Source organism: Bidens hawaiensis, unplaced genomic scaffold (genome assembly GCF_021521415.1).
Source record: "Bidens hawaiensis isolate Kalapana, Puna unplaced genomic scaffold, B.hawaiensis_p1.1 tig00028547_1, whole genome shotgun sequence".
NCBI classification, from domain to species: domain Eukaryota; kingdom Viridiplantae; phylum Streptophyta; class Magnoliopsida; order Asterales; family Asteraceae; genus Bidens; species Bidens hawaiensis.
Genome location: NW_027494678.1, coordinates 25,257 through 51,769, shown reverse-complemented (window position 1 = coordinate 51,769; position 26,513 = coordinate 25,257). Strand labels below are relative to the sequence as shown.

The 26,513-nt window shown below is 36.2% G+C and overlaps 1 protein-coding gene across 1 annotated transcript; it reads left to right on the top strand.

Moving 5' to 3' along the window:
* Positions 1-16,383: 16,383 nt before the first annotated feature.
* LOC143577388 (sphingosine kinase 2-like) lies at positions 16,384-19,861 on the top strand. Its single transcript, XM_077061230.1, has 10 exons — positions 16,384-16,833; positions 17,608-17,730; positions 17,825-17,925; positions 18,047-18,119; positions 18,230-18,316; positions 18,387-18,464; positions 18,582-18,652; positions 18,743-19,006; positions 19,085-19,207; positions 19,601-19,861. Exons 1-10 carry the CDS (start codon positions 16,524-16,526, stop codon positions 19,790-19,792), a joined length of 1,422 nt encoding a protein of 473 aa, XP_076917345.1. The 5' UTR covers positions 16,384-16,523; the 3' UTR covers positions 19,793-19,861.
* The last annotated feature ends 6,652 nt before the right edge of the window (positions 19,862-26,513 follow it).

Below are 26,513 nucleotides of genomic sequence, written 5' to 3'. Positions count from 1 at the left end.
GTAAAGTGACAATATCTAATTAATTATTTTAAATAAAACAATTTACATTTAAGTACATCAACTATAAAGAAATTTCAAAACAAAACTAATAATCTTGAATAATTTTTAAGTCCTAAAAGGCATCTCTACGTGATCTTCATCTTGCTAAACAATCCAACCTGATAACCTTCAAAATGCGTACAAAATATATTTTTGTCAACACGAGTTTGAGTGAGAAAATCACCAGTTTTAGAATAAAATATAATAATATATAAATAAAGAACCGCAAAACTATTATATGCGAGTATAACCAATCAAATCATGGCATAAAATATTTCAAATAAATAATAATGTGTGGCTAAACTGTTGCCATGTGAATCGGGAGTTGGTTAGCATGAGTGTGTAATTGAGTTGTCGGTTAAACCATTGTCATGTAATTGAGTTGGTTGCAAGTTCCGAGAAAATAAATGACCTTTCTAAATAATAATGTGTGGCTAAACTGTTGCCATGTGAATCGGGAGTTGGTTAGCATGAGTGTGTAATTGAGTTGTCGGTTAAACCATTGTCATGTAATTGAGTTGGTTGCAAGTTCCGAGAAAATAAATGACCTTTCTAACACATTAATGTCGTTATGTGAACCAGACATACCAAAAAATGCATGCCATATCTAGAGATCATATGAAGCAACTGCCTCAAAAATAATAGTAGGTTCACGAATATGGCCACAGTACATACCTTTCCAGGCTGAGGGACAATTTTCCACTTCCAATGCATGCAGTCGATACTTCGGATCATTCCGAGGAATCCTCATTATTCACCAACAGCCCGTTTCGACTAATATCGTCGGGTGTTGGTGACCACAAAAATTCAGTTGAAAAAACACTTACTATTGTTTCACAAAATTTTTTTAGGATCTCCACTACGGTGCTATCACCAATGCGTATATATTCATCCATAAAATCTCTGGTAACCCCGTACGCCATCATTCTTAATGCTGCAGTTATCTTTTGCATAGCAGAGAGCCCAAGTCTTCCAGCATTATCTCTTTTTTGGACGAAGTCTGGCTCGTTACCTCATTTACAATACGGAAAAATATAGGGCGCCTCATCCAAAATCTCCTTTGAAATAGATTTGAGGGATATACCAGATCCTCTGCAAAATAATCAAGAAATAGACGCTCGTGACCTTTAATGCAATCATGTTGAATAACCTTACGACGTTAGCGTTTATCACGATAACTTGATGACTATCCAGCGATATCCTCATTAAGTTCAACATCTCTCTCTCTTCTTCAGAGGACAAGTATGTCAACAATTTGCGAAAGAATGTAGGAGCCATGTGCTGAAAATCTATGCTGCAAATAATGTTGAGTATGTTAATATATCAAATATGAATTGCATATAACCTTAATTATATGCAAGTGACAGTGTGAATAGTATCCTTTACATTTCCGTTCATTTTAATTGTTTACTTTATTAAGTCTATACAAAAGAAGCTTTTGTTCTCTCTTATTGTTGCCTTTGGTTTTTATTAACCTTAGGCTTGTGTTAAATATCTGAATGTCCACATTTGTCTTAATTTACCAATAAACTAATCTGTGTGTCTAACTGCTGATACAAAATTACCGGTACACTTTCACATTCAATATATGGAAAGAATGAAAAAAAAAAACATGTTTCAAATGTAAACGAAATGGACCTATATGAACTTATAAAGACACATCCTTTCAACACTTTTAATCAAATCTTCGATTATGAAGATAAATTATTGTAAAAAAAATGATGGATAAGAATCCATTTGACATATAGGCCAACCGGGTGACATGTTCTGGTAATCTGGTCAATGGTCATGCTACAAAGTTTGAATTTAAACTCTTAATCATATCTTCCTATATATCACTGTTAAAAAGATAATTGATAAGTATCCATTTAACATAAAACCAAAACAATAAACATTGATGGCAAAACCAATTTGCATCATGAAAATATGTTGTTCATATGTTTGTTGCTGATAAACCACTGGAAGATAGCATGTGACGGACCAAGACTACGGGTTGGCCGACCCTATGAAATTTGACACCCACCGCTGTTGGTATCAACATCAACAAAAATGTGGCAAGCATTTCATCAGGCACTTGGCGTACATGCTTGCTCATACCAATAAAAAAATAGAGACCAAGCAGAGACACGTAGTCACCCTAAGACTAACAAAAGGCGAAAACCCAGCACGAACAATGCTGTACATTTCCTAGAACAATTGAAATGCAACATAACAAAATATTAAGATGAACAGACCGCTAAACTACATAAAACCTACAATATAGTGTACAACAGTAAATGAAAATAGTTAGACGAAATTGTTATATTATAATGTAAGGCCCCGGTCCCGGTGCCCTACTTTGGCATTGGACTTACTCATAAACACAGTTCTAAATATCAAAGTTAATAAAAACTTTTCGCGGAATAGATAAAATAAAACCATTCATTACATAATTCTTAAAATTTAAACCATATAAAACATGTCTTATTCAAACATCATAAAATTAACTCTTCAAATGCCAGCTTCTTTATTCTTTTGCCATGTGCCCCTCTTCAAGCCAGCTATCTCATCCTACTCACCTGCGTGCATACTAAAAGTCAGCTACGCAGAGTGGTTCTAGTTAATCAAGCAACATACAATATGTTCACATACTTGTATACATACCCGAAGGTATGTACACCTTACATACTTAACATGTTCACCTTACGTCATACGTACATTCATACGTTCTTTCTTTCATACTTTCTTTACTTTCATGATACATACATAACTATCGTTACATTCTAAAGAGTTACATTTTAAAGAGCCTTCCGCCCTATAACCTCACATATATTGTAAGGGTCTGTTCACTAACATCACAGATATTATAAGGGTCTGGTCCCCAACATCATAGATATTATTAAGGCCTGGTCCCTATCCTCACAGATATTATTAGGGTCTGCTCCCTATCCTCACAAATATTATTAGGGTCTGGTCCCTTTACTTCGTGCAACTATACCATACATTTCTTTATATTTATAAACTTTCATGCATACTCTCAATACTTTCTATAGCATTCATATATCATTCATACATCATACATAAGACAATCACATATCATACACTTACCACTTAAGGTAAGTGTATTAACTAATCACATCGAGTATGCACACAGCCCCAAAAACATGACAAGGAAATGGGGCTAGAAATTCACCCGGATACGGTTACGTTCGGAGTTAAAGGCAATCCCTTTCCTTAGTTATACACCGCTAACTGTTAAACATGTAAATTTGTTAAGTAACCGTGTAACTAGTTAAGTTGGTATTTTCGTTAACTAACGTACTTGCTAAGTTAGGCTCGCTTGTTTAGTTAAAAGGATCTACCGAGGTTACCTTGATTAACAAATATATGTTTTACTTTTTATTTATTAAGTGTGCTCATCTTTATTATATTATATTATGTATATATATACACATATATAAAAATATATATATCTTTCATTCTTCGATGAACTTGTCCATAAAAATTTAATAGGACTTAACGAAGTTGATGAGGTTGGTTTATTATGTTGAACACACTTGAGTTAATAAGGGATAAGGCTAATTCAGTCCATGGGCTTGGCTAGAGCAGGCCCATTAGAGTCTTGGCCCAACCATATTTGAACTGGGTCTTAGTCCAATCGAATGAACCCTTCTAATCGAATGGTCCTTTCTATTCGAATAAACCTTTCTGATCGAATCAAACCATGCCAAGTTGAGCTGAACCAGGTTCAATAGAATTTCCTTAAATCAAAACTAAATTGCCAGGGCCGGGACTCGAACCCGCCACCCTTCATTCACACAGCTACAGTTTTACCACTCCACCAATCCATCTGGATGTTTAAAGATCTATCCTTATTAATTATATACTCATTTGCCCAGCTTCCACTCCTTCCTTTTTCCTTTTCTTTCTCTTTTTCCTTCTTTTATTTTCTTTCTTTTTTCTTCTTTCTTTCTTTCTTGTTTCTTTTCTTACGTGAGCTTCTGCTCAACTTCTTATTTATTATTATTGTTGTTGTTGTTGTTATTTCTTGTTGTAACTTGTATTAGTATTGTTATTGTATTATTTATTTATTTTTACTATTATTTCATCTTTTAATCATTTTCGTTTCTACACTCATCCAAGATCTGGCTCATTTTATGATAAAGTTCAAGCCTTTATCGATTTTAAAGCCCGATTTACCTAGATCTAGAAATACTAAACGAGCCTAACTTAAACAAACAAGGTTTCCGTTATAAAACGTACCATAGATGAATCGGTTTCACGAACACAAACAAATCTCGACGTTTACCTTGCTCGTAGAGATGCTCGAAAACCAAGAAGCTTCGGTTCTTCCTCGGATTTGGATCCGAAAATGGAAGAGAGAATTTTTGTGTGTGTGTTTTGAGTGTCTGTTGGTAAAAATGGAAAGTGGCGAGGGTTTAAGGGGTTAAGGGGTATATATATACTCCTTATGTATGGACCTTAGGCTCATTAGTTCACTAGTCCATGATTTATTTTAAGCCCAACACTATTAAAGCCTATCATCCTTTATATTATTTTATTATCTATTTAACGACAATTAAATAAGAGTAAACAAATAACAATATTTCTTTATTTATTATTTAAGAAAGGTCGGATGTTACAAGTCTACCCTTCTTAAAAGAGGTTTCGTCCCCGAAACCTAACTATTATTTAAACAATTTTGGGTAAAACTTGCGCATTTCTTTTCAACTTCCCAAGTAGCATCTGATCCCTTACGATGCTTTCATATCACTTTCGCCAAGGGGATAACTTTACGAAGAAGCTGTTTTTCCTTGCGTTCGACCATCTCTACGGGTTGTTCAATGTAGTTCAATTGTTCATCTATCTCGATGTCTACTAATGGCACATGAGACGTGTCATTAGCTAAGAATTTTCTTAGGTGAGACACATGAAAAGTAGAGTGAATTCCTTCTAACTCCTAGGATAAATCTAGCTTGTAAGCCACTTCACCCACACGATCTACAATCTTAAACAGTACAATGTACCTTGGACTCAGTTTTCCTCTTTTCCTGAAATGAATAATTCCCTTCCAAGGCGAGACCTTGGGCATCACACTATCACCAATGTTAAACTCAATCGGTCGTCGCCGCTTATCGGCATATGACTTCTGTCTCGGTCTTGAGCAGCTTTCATTCTTGCCTTGATCTGATCAAACCTTGAAGAGGTTTCTTGCACAACTTCTAAACTTCCAATCTCTTTCTGACCAATCTCTCCCCAACATATAGGAGTTCTACAACGCCTACCATACAACATCTCAAATGGTGGCATACCAATACTCGAGTGGTAGTTGTTGTTATAAGAGAATTCTGCCAGATGCAAATGATCATCCCAACTCCCTCCAAAGTCTAAAACACAAGCACGTAGCATATCCTCAAGGGTTTGGATAGTCCTTTCAGACTGCCCATCCGTTTGAGGATGATACGCCGTACTGATGTTCAATCTTGTTCCCATGGCTTCATGAAACTTCTTCCAGAATCTTGAAGTAAAGCGAGTATCTCTACCAGACACAATAGATAACGGCACTCCATGCTTAGCCACAACCTCTTTTATTAACACGCTAACGTTTCTAACGAGATGGCCTCTCGTATAGGCATAAAGTGAGCACTTTTCGTTAAACGGACCACTACACCCAAATGGTATCATGTTGTTTAGCTGTATGAGGTAGCTTAGTTATGAAATCCATGGTGATATGTTCCCATTTCCATTATGGTATCTCTAGAGGCTGCATCTTCCCATAAAGTTTCTGGTGTTCTGCTTTGACTTGCAAGCAAGTTAAGCACTTACTAACATAATCAACTACATCGTTCTTCATATCCGGCCACCAGTTCTCTCTTCAAATCTTGATACATCTTGGTGGATCCCGGATGAATCGAGTATCTTGACTTATGAGCTTCATCTAGGATTCGACCTCTAAGATCTCCATGACGTGGAATCCACATACGGTTAAACCTAGTCTTTACACCATGAGTGTTATCCATCAACTTATCTTGATGTCCAAAGATTCTTTCCTTCTTCATTAGCCCCTCATCTATAAGCACCTCCGACTGCACCTTGATGATCTCTTCAAAGATCTCTGAGTTAATGATCAACTTATACGACTTCACGGTTGCAATGACTTCTTAATTCTTACGGCATAGCGCGTCAGCAACCACCTTAGCCTTACTAGGATAGTATTTGATATCACAGTCGTAGTCCTTGATCAACTCTAACCATCTCCCCTGTCTCATGTTCAACTATTTCTGCTTGAAGAAGTACTTTAAACTCTTATGATCTGTATAAATAGTACATTTAGTACCATACAGATAATGTCTCCATATCTTGAGATCATGCACTACTGCTGCTAGCTCTAGGTCATGCGTTGGGTAGGTATTCTCGTGAACCTTCAACTGTCTGGATGTATAAGCTATTACCTTTCCTCGTTGCATTAACACGCAACCTAATCCATGATGCGAAGCATCAGTAAAAACAACCAAATCCTCATCACCATCGAGTAGAGTAAGGATTGGAGCTTGTGTGACCTTTTTCTTTAATTCCTCTAAATCCTCCTCCTGGTACATACCCCAATTGAATACTATAGACTTTCGGGCGGTCAATGGTGCAGCTATCTTGGAGAAACCTTCGATGAATCTCCTACAATAGCCGGTCAACCCTAGGAAGCTACGTATATCAGTCGGGCTTTGCGAAGTCTTCCAATTCATTATCGCCTCAATATTAGCCGAGTCCACAGTAATCCCTTCAGGATTAATTACGTGACCTAGAAATTGCACCACACACAACCATAATGCGCACTTCGAAAACTTAGCATATAGTTTCTCTTTCTTCAAAATCTCCAATACTTCCCTTAGATGTTCAACGTGATCATAGTTGCTCTTCGAATAAATCAATATATCGTCAATGAACACGATAACTGATTTGTCTAACATCGGCTGACATACCCTGTTCATCATATCCATAAATGTCGCGGGAGCATATGTTAGACCGAACGACATCACGAGGAACTCGTAGTGACCATACCGCGTTCGAAATATTGTCTTAGGGATGTCTGCCTCTTTCACCTTCAGTTGATGATAACCTGATCTAAGGTCTATTCGTAAGAACCAACTCGAACCTTGTAGTTGATCAAACAAATCATCAATTTGTGGCAACGGGTATCTATTCTTCACCGTAAGTTTATTCAACTCGCGATAGTCTATGCACATTCTCATACTTCCATCCTTCTTCTTAACAAACAATACCGGTGTGCCCCACCGAGAAACAATTGGCCTTATAAAACCTTTGTCGATGAGTTCTTGCAGTTGGGACATCAATTCCTTCATCTCGGACGGCGCCAGGCGGTAATATGCTTTCGCGACGGGCTGTGCTCATAGTATTAAGTCTATCTGAAATTTTACCTCATGCTCCGGTGGCAACCCCGGAAGGTCCTTAGGGAACACTTATGGGTAGTCACGCACAACATGAAAATCTTTCACTTCTTTCGTCTCGGCCATAGCTTTGACAACATACGCCAGGAAGGCACCGCACCCTCTCTTTAACAATCCTTTGGCTTTTATCATCGAAATGACATTAAGCCCTGAACTTTCTTTATCACCATAAACCGTCACCGTACCACCATCCAAGGACTTTAACCTTAACAACCTACTTTTACACACTATCTGAGCCTCAAACTCAGACAGCCAATCCATTCCCAAAACCACATCAAACCCTCCTAAGGTCATAACATACAGGGTAACAGGGAACTCACATCCTTCTAACTCTATCTTACAATCCTTAACCATTCTCATTATTCTAACCAAGGTTTCACTAGCGGTTTCTACTATAAAAGTTTCAAGCACACGACAACATTTCATTTTTTCCAATTTACTGAATGCCGTAGCTACAGAACTTCTATTCGCACCTGAATCAAACAATACTAAAGCAGAAATACCGTTTACTATAAACGTACCTATGACAAAATCTGGGATCTGCTTGGTTTGCTCCTGAGTCAACTTGTAAGCTCTGGTCCTTGGCCTGGATTGATCAGCATCCTTCTTTCCACTTCCTCCAGCTTCACCATCAGTGCACTTCCTTTCCATATGACCTGTTTTACCACATTTTTAACACGCGGGCTTTGCAATGCACTCATTAGCATAAGGCCCTGCCTTCCCGAACTTATAACACACATTAGACCCAAGCCAACACTTCCTACCATGAGCTTTCCCACATATGTGACTAACATCTGAACTCCTACCCCACTTGCACTCCCCACCATGCCTTTACCACAAGTCTTGCACGACTTCTTTTCCCGCACTTTCTGTCTCTTATCCCTAGAGTTCCACAACTAAGTACCGGGTCGTTTATCAAGATTGACCAATTCCGTATCTTTTTTCTCTTCCACCACCACATCGTCCATAGCCAGGTCATCGTAAACCATCTCTGCGAGTTCAATAGTAGAGTCGAAAGTAGCAAGTTTACTAGCCCTGACTAAGGTGTGGACATTCTGTGGAAGTCCTCTGATGTAGCACTTGATCCTTTTCACCTCAGTGTTCACCATATCGGCACCAACCTAGACATGTGGTTGAATTCAGTAGTGTACTCGCGGTGTGTCATTTTACCCGCCCTCAGATTTAGAAACTTCATCTCAACCCTCTCAACCTCAGCATCAGCACAAAACCGCTTCATAACCAATTCCTTTAGATCATCGCATCTCATTGCCTTAATCTCTTCTCTAGTCGTTCTCTGTTTCACTGTCTCCCACCAGAACATAGCATCATCCCCAAACGACTGGGTGGCATAACCCACCGCTTGATCTGGACAGCACTCGTTAATTCAGATAACTTTGTCCATTTTGGTTATCCACTGGAGAGTAGCGATTGCGTCGCCCAAACCAGTCAGCTTAGGTGGATCACAACCTTTGAATGACTTATAGTTGCACCCACCTCGACCCTCTTCCCTTCACCAACTTTCACAGATCGAACTTCACTCGAGTCACTTTTCTCATTATCATCACCCTTCTTACCACTATCTTCTATCTTCTCAGCAGTCCTTGCATGGCTTTCAGCAGACCCACTAGGATGCAGATTCTTCACTGCAGCAGCTACAGCTTGAACGATGGCAGCTTGTAAAGCAGGATCAAGTTGATACCCTTCATTGTTACTCTGACCTCGCTCAGTTTCACCTCCTTCTAATCTTGTGTTGGAAACTGGTTCTCTAGAAGGTTCTCGGGCAATACGTGGCCTTCCACGACGTCACATACGACTTCCTATACCAACAACATATCTTGCTCCAACCATTCGTATTCTATAAGGAAACACAAACGTCATCACTCAATGAACTATTTAGTAGAAGGATAGTAAGGCTAACATGTAATAACAGTGGCCAACTGTGATTAGTTGATCACGTTACTTTCCGTGTCCTATAAATCTCCCTTTGTGAGCCCACTTGTGCTAGTTCTACTTTTAACAGTTAGACAATCAAACAGTTCATATCATCATATAATCCTATCTCTAGCAGTTAAGCTAAGTTTGTTACAAATTCTTACATTACTCGTGAAATTAATCATGTATTTTACCTTTACTTAGCTTGCTTAAGTGACATATGGATTTCTTGAACTGCCATCTTCTTTCTTTTCTTACTTAAGTCCCATTCTTTGTTCAAATTTAAACATGCAGGATGCTTATTTCTCTCGAACTTATGCTCTGATACCAACTTGTAAGGCCCCGGTCCCGGTGCCCTACTTTGGAATTGGATTTACTCATAAATACAGTAAGAGTTAATAAAACGTTTTCGAGGAAATCATAAAAGAAAACCATTCATGACATAAGTCTTAAATTTTAAACCATATAAAATATGTCTTAAGTTTAAACATTATAAAATTAAGTCTTTAGATGCCAGCTTCTTTATTCTTTTGCCATGTGCCCCTCTTCAAGCCAGCTGTCTCAACCTGCTCAGTTGCGTGCATACTAAAAGTCAGCTACGTTAAGTGAGTTCTAGTTAATCAAGTAACGTACAATACGTTCACATACTTGTATACATACCCGAAGGTATGTACACCTTACATACTTAACATGTTCACCTTACTTCATACGTTCATTCTTTCATACTTTCTTTATTTTCATGATACATACATAACTATCGTTACATTTTAAAGAGCATTCCACCTTATAACCTCACAGATATTGTAAGGGTCTGGTCTCTAACATCACATACATTATAAGGGTCTGGTTCCCAACATCACAGATATTATTAGGGTCTGGTCCCTATCCTCACATATATTATTAGGTTATGGTCCCTATCCTCACATATATTATTGGGGTCTGGTCCCTTTACTTCGTGCAACCATGACATACCTTTCTTTATATTTATAAACTTTAATACATACTATCAATACTTTCTATAACATTCATATATCATTCATACATCATACATAAGACAATCACATATCATACACTTACCACTTAAGGTAAATGTATTAACTAATCACATCGAGTATGCACACAGCCCCGAAAACATGACAAGGAAATGGGGCTAGAAATTCACCCGGATACGATTACGTTCGGAGTTAACGGCAATCCCTTTCCTTAGTTATACACGGCTAACTGTTAAACATGTATATTTGTTAAGTAACCGTGTAACTAGTTAACTTGGTGTTTTCGTTAACTAACGTACTTGCTAAGTTAGGCTCGCTTGTTTAGTTAAAAGGATCTACCGGGGTTACCTTGATTAACGAATGTATGTTTTACTTTTTATTTATTAAGTGTGCTTATCTTTATTATATTATATTATGTATGTATATATATATATCTTTTATTCTTACGAACTTGTCCATAAAAATTTTATATGACTTATCTAAGTTGATGAGGTTGGTTTATTATGTTGAACCCACTTGAGTTAATTAGGAAATAGGCGAATTCAGTCCATGGGCTTGGCTAGAGCATGCCCATTAGAGTCTTGGCCCAACCAGATTTGAGCTGGGTCTTAGTCTAATCGAATGAACCCTTCTAATCGAATGGTCCTTTCTATTCGAATGAACATTTCTGATCGAATCGAACCATGCCAAGTTGAGCTGAACCAAGTTCAATAGAAATTCCTTAAATCAAAAATAAATTGCAAGGCCCGGGACTCAAACCCGCCACCCTTCGCTCACAAGCAACAATTTTACCACTCCACCAATTCATCTGGATGTTTAAATACCTCTCCTTATTAATTATATACTCATTTGCCCAGCTTTCACTTCTTTCTTTTTCCTTTTCTTTCTCGTTTTCCTTCTTTTCTTTTCTTTCTTTTTTTTCTTTTTCTTTCTTTTCTTTTCTTACGTGAGCTGCTGCTCAACTTCTTATTTATTTTTATTACTATTATTATTATTATTATTACTATTATTTTTATTATCATTATTTTTTTCTTGTTGTAACTTGTATTAGTATTGTTATTATATTATTTATTTTATTTTTACTATTATTTCATCTTTTAATCTTTTTCGTTTCTACACTCATCCAAGATCTGGCTCGTTTTATGATAAATTTCAAGCCTTTATCGATTTTAAAGCCCAATTTAGCTAGATCTATGAATACTAAACGAGCCAAAATTAAACGAACAAACTTTCCGTTATAAAACATACCTTGGATGAATCGGTTTCATGAACACAAACAAATCTTGGCGTTTATCTTGCTCGTAGAGATGGTCGAACACCAAGAAGCTCCGGTTCTTCCTCAGATTTGTATTCGAAAATGGAAGAGGGAGTTTTTGTGTGTGTTTTGAGTGTGTGTTGGTAAAATGAAAAGCGGCTATGGTTTAAGGGGTATATATATACTCCTTAAGTATGGACCTTAGGCCCATTAGTTCACTAGTCCATGATTTATTTAAAGTCCAACACTATTAAAGCTTATCATCCTATATTATTTTATTATTTATTTAACGACAACTAAATAAGCGTAAATAAATAACAATATTTCTTTATTTATTATTTAAGAAACGTTGGATGTTACATATAAATTAGCCCAACATCCAAAATCTCAATTCACAACCCTACATCTTTATTTTCTGTTGTGCACTACTATTAAACAATAATTTTGCATAATCAATTCTGACTAATTTCGTCACAAAACCCTAGAAGTTGCATAATAGGATCTGCATCAAAATTTACCAACGAAGAACGAGCTAGGAACATGCAAACCAGCAATATGAATGAATTACAAAAGATAAATGGATTTGAAGATGAATTACCATAGAATGAAGAAAGAATATCAGAGAAGATCACGAGTGTTTGATCATTTGTTAGCTAAAGAAACAAAGACAGTGAAAGTGAAGTTTTTTTTTCTCTTGGTTAATAATACCCAATTTGATTAAGTCAAGGATTAAGAGGAAGAAATGAGCGCAAGAAGAAGAAGAAGTTAGGCGGGAGAATGATGGAGGAAGTTGGAAATAGAGTGCTTTGACATTGCTCTAAATATGGAGATTTACTGTAGCATTTTATTAAAATTTAGAGATAGAGTTTGGAGATAAAGAATGTATTCTAGCTATTTTTAAATGGTTTTTCTAAATGTTAGAAATGAATATGAGAATGAGGAACCCATTAGGAATGCTCTAAAGCCTATTTCTTCTATTAAACATCGGGTTCTTTATATTTGTTATTGGTACTAAATGACTTCTTACATAGGCGGCTTAAAAATAATAGACAGAGAGAGAAACAAAAATATAAAATTAAATTAATACAAAGCAAATAACCACTCCACTTCATATGGAAATGTGGATATTATATTTATGCATGATTTTCACTCATGTCTTAAGACATCCACATTTTTGTCCTTTGCCTTGTTAGTCGGTTATATGTTCTCGAATGAGATGCGTTTAGTTTATTTGGTTTTTATGGTTATTAAAAACTGTTTTTATATAAAAATGTCAAAGTTAACTTTTGAAACTTCTAATTATTTCCATGTCCATACTCATGGGTAAAAGTTAATTATATTACTTGGATTAATTTGTCCTTTAATAATTGAGTTGCACAAACAGATGGATTTTTTGTTGAACAATCACAATTGTAATCGGAAATCAAGAACCAAAAACGAACATCACCGACACTCGTAATTAAAATTAAAAATTAAAATTTTTGTTTGCTCAAAACGAACAAACTTTTCTTATTAATCTAAAATTAAAATATTGAATACTTGAATACAATAAACAAATTAACCTAAACCTTATTTATGACCAACAAACTTAGAGAACGCAGAAAAGAACTAAATTAGGAAACACAATTCTATTATTCGATTATATTAGGTTAAATAAAATAAAAACAGATAAAATGGCCCAAGGAACCAAGCCTTGATCTCCTCCGTCCACCATTTGAGATTGGACCGAACCACCCTACCGAGCAAAGTGTTGCTCGTTTAATATCCTTGTTGGCTATTTTACTTACTTATGGGGTGTGGTTCATGATACAGGTACTAGCTAGTATTATTTACCCAAGCTGCCACTAGAATAAGTACGCAACTGGTTCAATTCTTTGTTGATTCAGAGGACAAGTCAATAGTTTACACTCGGCAACATAATCATCAGAAAATACAATCAAACAACCAACCCTTGGGGATTACAATGACGATTCAGCCATCTGTTCACCTACCTATCCGTCTCTGGATTCTAAGGTGATATACATAAGCACTTACTTCTTCCTTGAGAACTAAATGAATGATAAGAATCTTTCTTGGGCATCAAAGACACTTAAACACCAATATTCTTTTAGCATTAGTAAAAGATCTAGTATGTCAGAGGTCTAATCTAAAGTTCATCATAGTTCAAAACCTTTCAGTGTAGAACAACTGTATGAATATTTAATTGGCTACGGTATATATGGTGTGGTTAGTCCAAGTTCGGTTAGCAAACATGCTAGAACCACTATTCTTAGAGTTATAACTCCCTGGTCGGACATGTAATGTACAAGGCTTTGATGAGCCAAGCACCACAAATGGTATTCATAAGCTAACAAAAGACGGTCACATTTTTGTGAATTTAGGAATCAAGCCAAGGCTTGGTACATTAATACTTTTGAAATGCTCTTAAAAGGGCTTGCGCGTGCACTTGTTGCAGTTATAGAATATCATGACAATATATTTGCAGAATGAGGAATGAAGGAAACAAAGATAAAACATATTAGAGTATATATGATTTTCCCATCCAAATGGTGATTTATTTGCTTTATTAGTGTTTCGTTTGGTAAATGGGATAAATGGTGTCAAGGAAAAGAGCATTAATTCAAAATCCATGATAAGATGCCAAGAAGCAGTGCAGGAAATTGAAATGTGTCTTTGTCATGACCAACAGAAGCGGCGTTGGATGTCTGGTGTTGCTATTATTAACAAATCATTGGTTATATTTGTTGATTAGAACGTTAGTGATTTTGTTCTCCTTTTCAAAATAAAGCTTTATTTATAGTTTAGAGACAAAATAGTTGATTTAGCGATCAAAGAGGAGACGATACAAGAAAGTTATCATCTAGTAGTTGTAGCAGTCAAACATAAATAAATACTCGATATCTATTTTGATGAAGAATGGTGGTTGAACTAAGTGGGTGAGATTAAAGAATGGTGATTATAAGTGGGTGAGATTAAAGAATGGTGAATGGTGGTTGAACTAAGTGGGTGAGATTAAAGAACGGTGATTGTAAGTTTGTAACATCTCATTGCTAGTTTGTCTTTTTTAGTTTATTTATTATAAGAAGTTAATAATATACTTGAAACTATTTTAATTTATTTATATTGGGTTATATTCAGTTTTTAAGAAACATTAAATAAATTATCTACTTAATATTTTATATTTGTTCGTTTATGTTCATTTGTTATAATTTGGATATTATTTTGTGAAAATTTTCATTTAAGTTAAACGTAAAAGAAAAAAAAATCGTTAATGTAACTAAATTCATATTGAGAAATTCAATTAGGGTTTAATGATGAAAAAGTTTTACAAATAAATGAAATGTTATAACTTGTTTAAAAGTTATATGGGTTTGGTAAGTTCATAACCCACTTGATTTTTTAAATATAAAATGTTTCTCAATTATATAATGATACCATTTAAAAAAAATTAATGATATTAATTTTTAGTATATCCAAACCCTATTATATAGAATTTACATATCAGATCTTTGGAGATTAGTTTTTAAGTTAATAAGATGTTATAACTCGTTTAAGAGTTATTTGGGTTTGGTGACCCATACCCATGATTCGGGTCAAACGCATGAGAGACCTCCATTTACAAATGAAGAAATCTTGGCTTGAGAGGAAGTGGGGAGCGACCAAAAAACTTTTAGAGGTTTCGTTTATATGTGTGTGTGTGTGTGTAAGTAAGATTATAAAAATTATTAAGAGAACTATAAAGCAAAAATATATTTTAAACAAAAAAAAACCTCGGATGGGGTGGTGCAGCAGTGGTAAAGCAAAGCCTTTAACCACCTAAGTTTGGGAGGAGTTTTGGTTTAAGACTACTTCAATGTTAAGTGCGTCCTTAGGCACCCTTAACTATCACGTTATTTGCCACATAATATATTTACATATATTTAAAAACCTCAATTTCATTTTCAACCCTACAAATATTTTACCCCCTATAATTTACCTCATCACCTACCCATTACACACAATATTGGTATAATTATTTTTTTACTTTGGCTTACCTTTTCATAAGGGCACATGCTCTTATGTAAGGATTTATCTCCTAAAGCCACATTTGAAAAGTTAGGAACACATGTAACTTATTAACTTAATGGATTTGATTTACATACAGGGGGTGGGGCACCAATATGGGTAGAGTGTATGGTTTCAAAACCACATGGCAACACCACTGTCATCCCATGTGGGTAGAGTACATGTGTTCATTTCATGGCAAATGTTTGCCACAAACTTGATTCAATGAAAAAGGTTGGATAATTAAAATTACTTAATAATTAATTTATTACATATGTGGGTAGGTGTCACCAGGAGTTTTATAGTTTGTGGGTACTTAAGGATTAAAATGAGATGACAATGTAAGATTGGATGGTTCAAGGGTAATACCCACGAGTGCTCGTTTCATTCTCACAACTCTCTGACCCTCAAAACTAATTACACTTATTTAAAAAAAGAGTGTCATTTTTTGTTTCCTTAATATATAAACTAATCCAAATATTTTTATAAAAACTTCTTTTAATAAATTCATAAATTAATAATTTATTTTTTAAAAAAAGCCCATTTTTCACTTGAATAAGCAAATCCTGAAATCTCAAACGACAACTATGAATGCAGAAATTTATCGTTGAAAAAAAAAAGGAAAGAAAAGACTTAAAACGTTTAAAGTGCAAATAAATAGGAGGACCCTAAACTTGACGAACAAGGAACTTAAGAAAAGTACAAAACAAAAGTCTTGTAGACTTATTTGTAAGATGCTGACCGCCGATCCTCCGGCGATAAATCCCACTCCACACGCCACCTCGTTAATCTCATCACAATCACAAATCATCAATTCCCATGGAACAATATATTGTCTCCGATGAAGTATCGGTCAACGGGGTCAAAGCAACACTGACTCTCTCCACCGACGGCATACTCCGGTGGTCTGATGGCCACCGGAGGCTGTCTGTTGAAAAAGAGGTTCTGGGGTTATCATGTTCCGGTCATATGATTATTATTAAGGCACTCGTTGGTGATGGAAGTATTGGATGTACTGGTGGTGGTAGTGGAAGGAGTTTGGTGAGGAAGAGCTTTGTGTTTGAATCTGTGTCGGAAGATTCGTTAAGGAATCTGTGTGACAAGATTCAAGGCTATATTGATTCCTTAGGTAATAATAATAATAATATGTTGTTCAGTTAATTGATTGTTTGATGTTATTTAATGGCGGTGCTGATATTAATTAAGGCGGATTTTTATTACCTTTAATTTCATTTTGTTATTCATACTCAAGTAGTTAATTAACTTTTAAGGTCCGATATTCGCTAAATTAGTTATTATAATTATTGGATCATGATGTCGTTTTTGAAGTTGAATAGGCAAAATGTTGACTGATTATTAGTTTTGACCATTGATATTAAGCATGATAGGCGTTATGAACAAATGGCTGAATTAACCGTAGGGCCATACCCAAGAAGCATTAAAATGTTTTTGAGCCGTAGGTGAGAAAATATTTGGGTCCTAAATGTATTAATTGGGTTTAAAAAATTAAAATTATTAAATTTGCTTGTTGGGTTATGAGCTTATGATTTGTGTTGTGCGAATTTTAATTATAAAAATGGGTTTAAATAAATTGGGTAATTGCGTTTATACATTAAGAATACATAATTTTTTCAAAAAAAATATGTAAAAATTTTAAAAGTTTTTCTGTTTTCTGTTAATTGGTTATTGATCAGCCAGAATGTCATGTAGCTGATTGTCCCAGTTAAGTCAGTTAATTTGGTTACTGTTTGGTTAACTCGGTTATTTTCTCACCCGTAACCGAATTAACTGATTAATAGGGATTCAGAATATCTTTTGCCGTAAGAAATTAGGTTACGGTTTGCTTAATCGGTTATTGCTTAACCAAACCATCGGTTAATTCGGCTGTTTTTTGTTGCAAAAGGTCGACCAAAGAAGCTGTTTATATTTGTTAATCCATTTGGGGGGAAGAAATCTGCTACCAAGCTTTTCACCAATGATGTAAAGCCGCTTCTTGAGGATGCTAATATTGAATTTACTGTACAAGGTTTGTGTTACTTTCATTTGTTAACCATGTGTTTACCAATCAATCTTATTAACCACAGCATAATTGTGTTTGTTCCCCTTGATCTTAACTTCAGAAACCAAATATCAACTTCACGCAAAAGAAGTTTCTCGTTCACTTGATCTTACAAAATACGACGGTATCATTTGTGTTAGCGGGGATGGCATATTGGTTGAGGTTGGTTTGAATCACACCTTTTGTTATATCAACTTCTAGTCACACAATATCTTTTTGCTCAAACTTAAAAAATAATTAAACCTTTTTTACCTGACCACCAATGTGATGCAAATTGTAGTAGGTTGTAAATGGATTACTTGGAAGAGAAGACTGGTCAACTGCCCTAAAAACGCCTCTCGGTGTCATACCTGCAGGTCTCTTCATTACTTTTTCATTAACATTTTCTTGCCAAATGTACAATTTAATAATTGCCATTCAGTTTGCTTTAAAATGTAACATGAATGTTATTGGGTTCATGGCAAAGGTACCGGAAATGGCATGATTAAATCTCTTTTAGATTCAGCTGGTGAGCCGTGCACACCAGCACATGCTACTCTTGCAGCAATCCGAGGTATTATTATTATTATTATTATTAATTATTAGTCAGTAATTCGTATCCACACGTTTGTTTTCATTTTTAGGGCATAAACGCTCTTTGGATGTAGCTACAATCTGGCAAGGAGAGACTGTATTTTTTAGTGTCTTGATGCTTGCATGGGGTACACTAAAAACTTGTTAAACTTTTTTATCATCGTCACACCATTTGGATAATAATAATAATGTGTTCGTCTTTTTAAGTTATGTGATGTGTTTTATTTCCTTATTGAATTTTGAAGGACTCATATCAGATATAGACATCGAGTCCGAGAAGTATCGATGGATGGGAAGTGCCCGAATAGAATTCTATGTAACTCCACACCTTTTCTTGTACTTGTAACACTATTAATTTGTATGTTGATAACAACAGCTAATTAATTTTTTTTTTCAAAAACATCAGGCTCTTAAACGAATTTTGCGACTGCGCAAATATAATGGTTGTATACGGTTTGTACCCGCGCCTGGATTTGAAGATGTAGGGGAGGCAATTGGTTCATGCTTCGAGACTATGGAACCAATTAAACCTAGGCAGCACGGGTACCAAGGTCCCAAGGTTGACTTCAAAAGTCTTAACTGGAGGGAGCTTAACGGTCCGTTTGTTTCCGTTTGGCTTCATAATGTTCCTTGGGGTGCTGAAAACACAATGGCAGCACCTGATGCCAAGGTTTGTTTATTGTAAACTTTTAACCCCATGATGTGGCATTATGCTAATTCTTGTTTACTTGTGTGGTTCGGTTTGCAGTTTGAAGACGGTTATTTGGATTTGATTGTGATGCGAGAATGTCCAAAGCTAGCATTGATATCCTTGATGTCTAAACTGGACAATGGAGGTCACGTGAAATCGCCATATGTTGTGTACATTAAAGTAAGTCCAAATTGTATGTTATTCGTGTTACGTAGCATGTTAAAAAGAAATAGCAAAAAAATAAACTGGTCAAACGGGTCATAGGTGGTTAAACGTGTATTAGTTGATTGCATATAATATTAGGCTTGTAAACAAACACGAATGGAGCACGTAAACGAGCGAACACAGATGTACGAAAATAACTTAGCTAAAACCAATTAAAAGTAAATTTGAACAACAATTTGTAATGGGTCTAATAAGTTTAAATAAACATAAATGTACAGACGAGACATGTGCTCATGTTCGTTCGGCGTTTAAATGAGCGAACATAAACAAACTTCATGTCACATTATGGTTGAAATAATAACTATAGTTGTAACTAACCTGATATGAATGGGTTTTATGTATGGGCAGGTGAAAGCGGTGATATTGGAGCCTGGTACGCGGACAGGCAGGTCAAGAAAGGAGGGGATAATAGACTCAGACGGGGAGGTTTTGGCGAGAGGAAAAGGGACGTATAAGTCGAACGTAAAGTCGTTGATGGTATATGATAAGTTGCAACTTGTTGTGGACCAAGGTCTAGCTACTCTTTTCACACCTGTTTAAAGTGTTATATTTTCGGAATGTAAATAACAGAAAATAAAATCAAGTGTTCACTTTTAACCCCAAAATGAATAATAAGATATATATATATATATATATATATACAAACTCAAAACTTGTGCATTTCGTTCTTCTTTTCTTAAAACTATTAACATTAGGAACTATCCGGGCTGTAATGGGTTAGTCTAATAACCAGCTTTGGCCTGTAACGGTTTTGCTGGTCAGTCTAACATGTTGATCTCTAAAGCGTAACATGTTTATAATAAGAAACAAATTTTAGGGATTTTAATAACACCACAAAGATTTGGCTATGTAACGTCAGCGACAAGGATGCCTGAGACTCGATAGAAAAAGGATATAGACTTAATTTAGGGGTAGGAACTAGGAAGGGGGCGTGTTTGATGACCGACTCTAGCCATGGCTTGTCGATATCTTGACCCATTTAAACAATTAAGTAGTTGTGGTCATGTGTGTCATAAATGGGTTACAGTGATTGAACTTGTCTAGACATGTTTTTAATTGTTTCATTAATGTGATACTTATAATCCGCATCGTTAACTCTAAACCCAAACTTGTTTAATTTTGTGTCAAATCATCTTGTGTGATATTTCTATATCGAACATGCTTTGATAATTGATAGTGAAATTAACTTCATAAGGGTATTGGTGGTGAGTGGAATTTTTTATTCTAAAAGTGAATCAAACTTTGTAAGAAACGTGTAAGTAATATATTGCTTCATGCCTTCATAATTAACAAATGCATATGTGAAAAGAAAAAAGAAAGTAAAAGGATCACTAAGTTTGATGGAATTCAATTAATAATGTAAAGCACAATATTACTTTAGGCGTGAAACATGGGCCGAACAGGTACTGTTAGATTTGGGCCCATATTCTTCATACGTTAACATCAATGGGCCAATGGTGTAACAGTGGAAAAGGAGTGCCTCTCCTTGACCAGTTGACCGTATGTTATTTTCCAAGTTCATTCATGTTGGCTCAAACTTCAAACCGAGTTAATCCAAGATTAGTTAGGTGGGTTGGTGGCCTAGTGATAGAGACATAGTCTCTTAAATACTCAAAGGTCCTGGGTTTGAGTCCCGGCAAGTAAAAGAAATTTGTTATTCAAAACAAGTTAGTATTTTAAATTTTATAAAGAAAATGAATGATTCGATGTCAATAAATCATTTTCATCAGGTGTATTATAGCTAATAAAATGACACGAAAATACAAGCCACAAGTGAACTATTTGTCTTTGTCTCAATTCAACTCACATTAATAACAAATTTTGACTCGATTCCATTTTTACAAACATTTCAATGTTTGAAGATGATGCTTTCATGTGCATAGTTATAGAGTTGTCAATTGGGTTGCTTTCTCTTATTTGATTGTTATTCATTTTGTAAAGACAATAATTTCAAACACTTTCCATAAATTTCTATGTTTTCGTTAATTGAGATAGTTTTTTGGTGCTATCATCATGAGGGGGTTCACGTGTTTTGTTTTGTTAACTTTGTAGCATCAAGGTAAGGAATTGGGTCATACGCAATGGGGTTGTGTGAGTTGTATGAGTATGATATTGACAATGCATAAAAGTTATACTCTTGGGGTACTATTAATTTGATTAGTGCGTAAAAAGATGGAAGATTATAGAATTGATGAATTAGGTTTAGGATTGATGTACTAGCGCAGAAGATTAAGAAATTAAATAAAAAATTGATCGACTGAACGATTGAAAAGATGATTGAATCATAGATTGGATCAAGAGCCATGGAAGCTCTGATAACATATAATCAGAGTGTGAAAATGAACGATTGAATTTTTAAGGTAAATGATATTCAAGAATATTAATGATATAGATAGAGTGATGTAGAAAAATTGCACTTCAAAAAATAGTTTTGTTACAAGAGTTGAGATACGCTTTTCAATGATGAATTTTGCAAAGGTTATTAAATAGTGATACACTTTTTAAGCATTTGTGCAATTGTAATAGAAACAGAAGCACTTACATGTGTTGTATATAATGTTGTTACTAGGTTTTTCTTTTTTTTTTTCAAAACATAAAAACACGTAGGAGACTAGTGTAGTCTCTGATTTGTTTTTATCATATGTTACAATAGTATCTCTTACTTTAGACCTTCTGTTTCATAGTAACATCTAGTATTTTTTTTTCTTTGAATGGTGGATGCTTGCTTTGCTTAAAAAAAAGAAAAAGAAGACTTATGTGAATATGATGTTGTCATGTACAAACTCTTGCTGGAATTAAAGGGGATTTTATAGAGTCGTAGTTAGACCTGCAATGTTATATGGAACAGACTATTGGGCCATCAAGAAGACACAGGCGCGCAAGATGGAGGTAGCAGAGATGAGGATGCTGAGGTGGATGTGCGGACACACTAGATTAGATAGGATTAGAAATGAGGTCTTTAGGGAAAGGTTAGAAATAGTTAGCATATAAGAGAAAATAAAGGAAGGGAGATTGAGATGGTTTGGGCATGTGAAGAGGAGACCGACAACAACGCCAGTTAAAGTAGTGGAAACCTTCATTGTGGAAGGAAAGAGGAGTAGAGGCAGGCCTAAATTGACTTGGGATGAGAGAATTAGGCATGACTTGACAGAGTTGCACCTCTCTGAGGACATGGTCCAGGATAGAGATTCGTGGAGACGTAGGATTAAGGTTAGCGACTTCTAGGGGAAGGTACCTACTTAGCTTAGCTTTGTATTTAGGGTCTAGTTGGCAAGCCTTGCTCCTTGTTGTTTATGTATATATTTTGTTTGATACTGCTTTTTGATTCTTATGCCCTATTCTTAGTAGGTTACAGATTTCTTGCTTTTTTGGTAGTTTGCTATCTATGTATTGTTAAGTGTCTTTGTTTGTAGGATGTATGTTTACTCTGATTACCTGTATGTAGCTTTATGAGCTGGGGGTCTCTCTGGAAACAATCTCTCTATTCTCACGGATAGAGGAAAGACTTGCCTAGATCCCACCCTCCCCTGACCCTACCGATAGCATGCTATGCGGTGGGATATACAGGGCTTGATTGATTGATGATTGGAAACTCTTGCCGGAGGAAAATAGCAAGTACAACAAACCGTTAAATAAAAGAGTAAGTACAACTTCTATTGTGTGTTGTCTCCTATAATTGTTGCACCGACTATGTTCATTTTCCTCACCCATCTTGCATCCCCTCATATTCACAGAAGTAAGTTTGTTTTTTCATATATTCTTTGTTGGGTTTTAACGGTGGTTCGGAAGAAAACGGTTAATAAAAAAAACTAACCTGTTTTAAGTCTAATGTATTCGTTTAAGTAAACATTAACCAAATTAATATTTATATGTAAACGAACCAAAAACACAGCGGATAAAAGCGAGTAAAAACGAACCCGAAAACCCAAAACTTGTAACCGGTTACAACTAATGCGAGTACGATCAATAAAACAAACAACCATAGATAACAGTTTAGTTTTATACCTCGGTTATCAAAACCGAGAAGAACACCGAGGGATAACGAATCGAGCTAGGAATTGACACAATCAAAGAACCGACTACTCCGGCGACTGCGGTGACAAGCGACGGCGGCGGCAGGTGAAATCTGAGATAGGCAGCAGCTCAACAACCACAAAACACAGCTGCAACAGCAGCTTAGAAGTTGCAGATGGGCCGGCGGAGATGGCGGCAAGCTGTGGGGGTCGTCCGGTGGCCTGAAATGGTTCGCCAGAAAAACGGGCTGCCGGAATTAGACGCCGCCGGCGGCTGGAGATGGAGTTGCTGGGTTTGGGTTGCGGCTAGGGTCAAGACACAACAACAAGAGCAACAACCAAGCAACACCACAATTGTGGCTGCCGGAGATGGCCGACGACCGGAAAAACGAGTTGCCGGAAATGCGATTCGCCGAAAAACGGCGCCGAATTTAAGGAGGTGATTAGGGTTTTAGGATGTAGGCTTACCTTTATAATAATAAGAATATATACTATATATAGAACAAAAACTAGGGTTTAACCAATTTAAACCCATTGGGCTTTAAGCCCAATTACCAAATCAAAGCCTATTCCATCATCCAAACACTCTAATTATTTGTATCGGCCCAGTTAACGATTAAGTGAGCTTATGGTTTGTTATTCTCGGTGTAACTCATACCGGGTCACAATCGGGTCGGTCCGCGTTGACTTGACCCGAACCGACCATAAAATCCAACAGTCTCCCACTTGGACGGTTTAGGATCAAGTACCACAACGCTGACAGCTAGAGGCGTTCTAGCTACACATAATTGTCCCCAACTAATTATGACATTTTTAAATCCATAACCAAAACATCTTGGAATACCTTATTGCAAGATAATGAATTTATAGTAATCGTTGTCATCTATCCTTTCTGTACAAGGAATCAATCGAACAATGAAACATGGATCAAATCAATCCCACATAGTGTTCAATTATTGTAGTTCTCTATATAGAGTCAAAGTGGTCCAATCAAACACACAGTAAGTTTAGGTGAGGCCTCACACTTTACCAGTTTGAATCAACGAGGGCGCCAATATGTCTAACTGTTACATTTTAATGTAAGAGTACAGAATCCCATCTTGACTACATACAACTCCCACTGAACTTCAGAATATTCCCAATCAATGCCTTTATGGCTGGCAGTTACGCAACAACGGTTAACATGATCAAAGAATATTCCTCGGTAAACGAAAGTTCCAATATGTATATCAGGTCTAAAGATACTAAATGAGCATACTATTATCAAAAAATCTTATGATCAAGATCCATGAAGATGATTTGATGTGATTTACATACAACGTCATTCATAATGAGGTCTGTAAGTTTGGAAGTTAACTCCTTGAGTCCAAATTTAGAATAGTCTTAATTCAGAATCGTTCCCACGAGTCTGACCGACTACGGATAATTTAGAATATAATATTCATGGATTAAACGTATTAAAAAGAACACAGTTGTATCATTCAACGTTTGCATTTAACCATTAAATCAAAAGTGAACTTAAGAGTACAACTGTTTAAATGTTCATACATCCAAATACTAAATCACTAGCAAGTCTAAGCCCGATAGCATCTCTATGATGATCATGTTTGTCTTGAGTCATCGGCTTAGTGAACGAGTCAGCTAGATTTTGATCTGTGTTTACTTTGCTTATTATGATATCACCTCATTTCAGTATTTCTCGAATAAGATGGAACTTCCTTAGAATATGCTTGGTTCTGTGATGAGACCTTGGCTCTTTGGCTTGAGCAATAGCACCTATGTTTTCACAGAACACCTTGATTGGTTTGCGAATACTCGGAACCACATCGAGATCGGTGATGAACTTCTTCATCCAAGAAGCCTCCTTAGCGGCATCTGATGCAACTATATATTCGGATTCGGTGGTAGAATCCGCAACTACACTCTGCTTGGAGCTCTTCCAATAAATGGCTCCTCCATTGAGAGTGAAAACGAAACCTGACTGTGAGCGAGAATCATCTCAGTCAGTCTGGAAGCTAGCATCAGTGTAACACCTTACAGTGAGCTCCTCTTCCACTCCCCCAAACACCGAGAACATATCTTTGGTCTTATTCAAGTACCTTAGAATGTTCTTTACAGCAGTCCAATGGGCAATGTCAGGGCTCTGTTGAAAAAGACTAGTCATGCTCAAAGCATACGAGACGTCAGGTCTAGTACACAACATAGCATACATGATAGAACCAACCGCAGAAGCATATGGAATTGCTTGCATATGCTTAGATTCAATGTCCGTTGCCGGAGATTGCGATTTGCTCAACACGGTTTCTTTAGTCATTTGAACAGCTCCTTTCTTGGAGTTTTCCATTGAGAAGCGTGCCATTACTTTGTCTTTGTAAGTACTTTGACTTAGCCCTAGAATCCGCTTAGATATATCTCTATAGATCTTTATTCCCAGAATATATGCGGCTTCTCCAAGATCTTTCATTGCAAAACAAGATTCCAACCAGTGCTTAACTTCCTTAAGCATAGGAATGTTGTTTCCAATGATCAGTATATCATCCACATACAAAATGAGGAATGATATAGTGCTCCCACTAGCCTTTCTATAAACACAAGGCTCATCTTCATTTTTGATAAAACCAAACTCTTTGATTTTCTTATCAAAGTGAAGATTCCAGCTTCGAGATGCTTGCTTAAGTCCATAAATGGACTTGTTCAATTTGCAAACCCTATTAGGATATTTTGGATCGACAAAACCTTCAGACTGAACCATATAGACATCTTCAGAAAGATGTCCATTAAGGAAAGCGGTTTTGACATCCGTTTGCATTTCTCATAGTCATAGTATGCAGCAATGGCAAGTAATATCCTTATTGACTTAGTCATAGCAATGGGCAAGAAATTTTCATCATAGTCAACACCTTGAGTTTGAGTAAAACCTTTCGCGACTAGCCGTGCTTTATAGGTTTGCACATTTCCATGCATGTCGGTTTTTCTCTTGAAAATCCATTTTCTCCCTGCTGTCCGACTATCGGGGGGGTAGCTCAACCAAGTTCCAAACTTGGTTATCATGCATAGACTGCATCTCGGCGTTCATGGAATCTCGCCATTTCTTGGATTCTGGATCCAAGATAGCAGATTTGTAGTTAGTAGGCTCGTCGCCAGACTCGGCTACTAATAAGACTTCAGGATCTAGAATTTGGTACGGGAGTCCTACTACTTCTGTGAACGCTCGTGTTCACTTCTGAAGTATCATCAATAACAACTTG

Bases quoted from the DNA above. Each gene is read 5' to 3' on its own strand.
- LOC143577388 (XM_077061230.1), top strand. From the start codon at position 16,524: ATGGAACAATATATTGTCTCCGATGAAGTATCGGTCAACGGGGTCAAA. The intron at 17,731-17,824 runs GTTTGTGTTACT...TCTTAACTTCAG, and splicing joins TATTGAATTTACTGTACAAG to AAACCAAATATCAACTTCAC. The intron at 19,007-19,084 runs GTTTGTTTATTG...TTCGGTTTGCAG, and splicing joins TGGCAGCACCTGATGCCAAG to TTTGAAGACGGTTATTTGGA.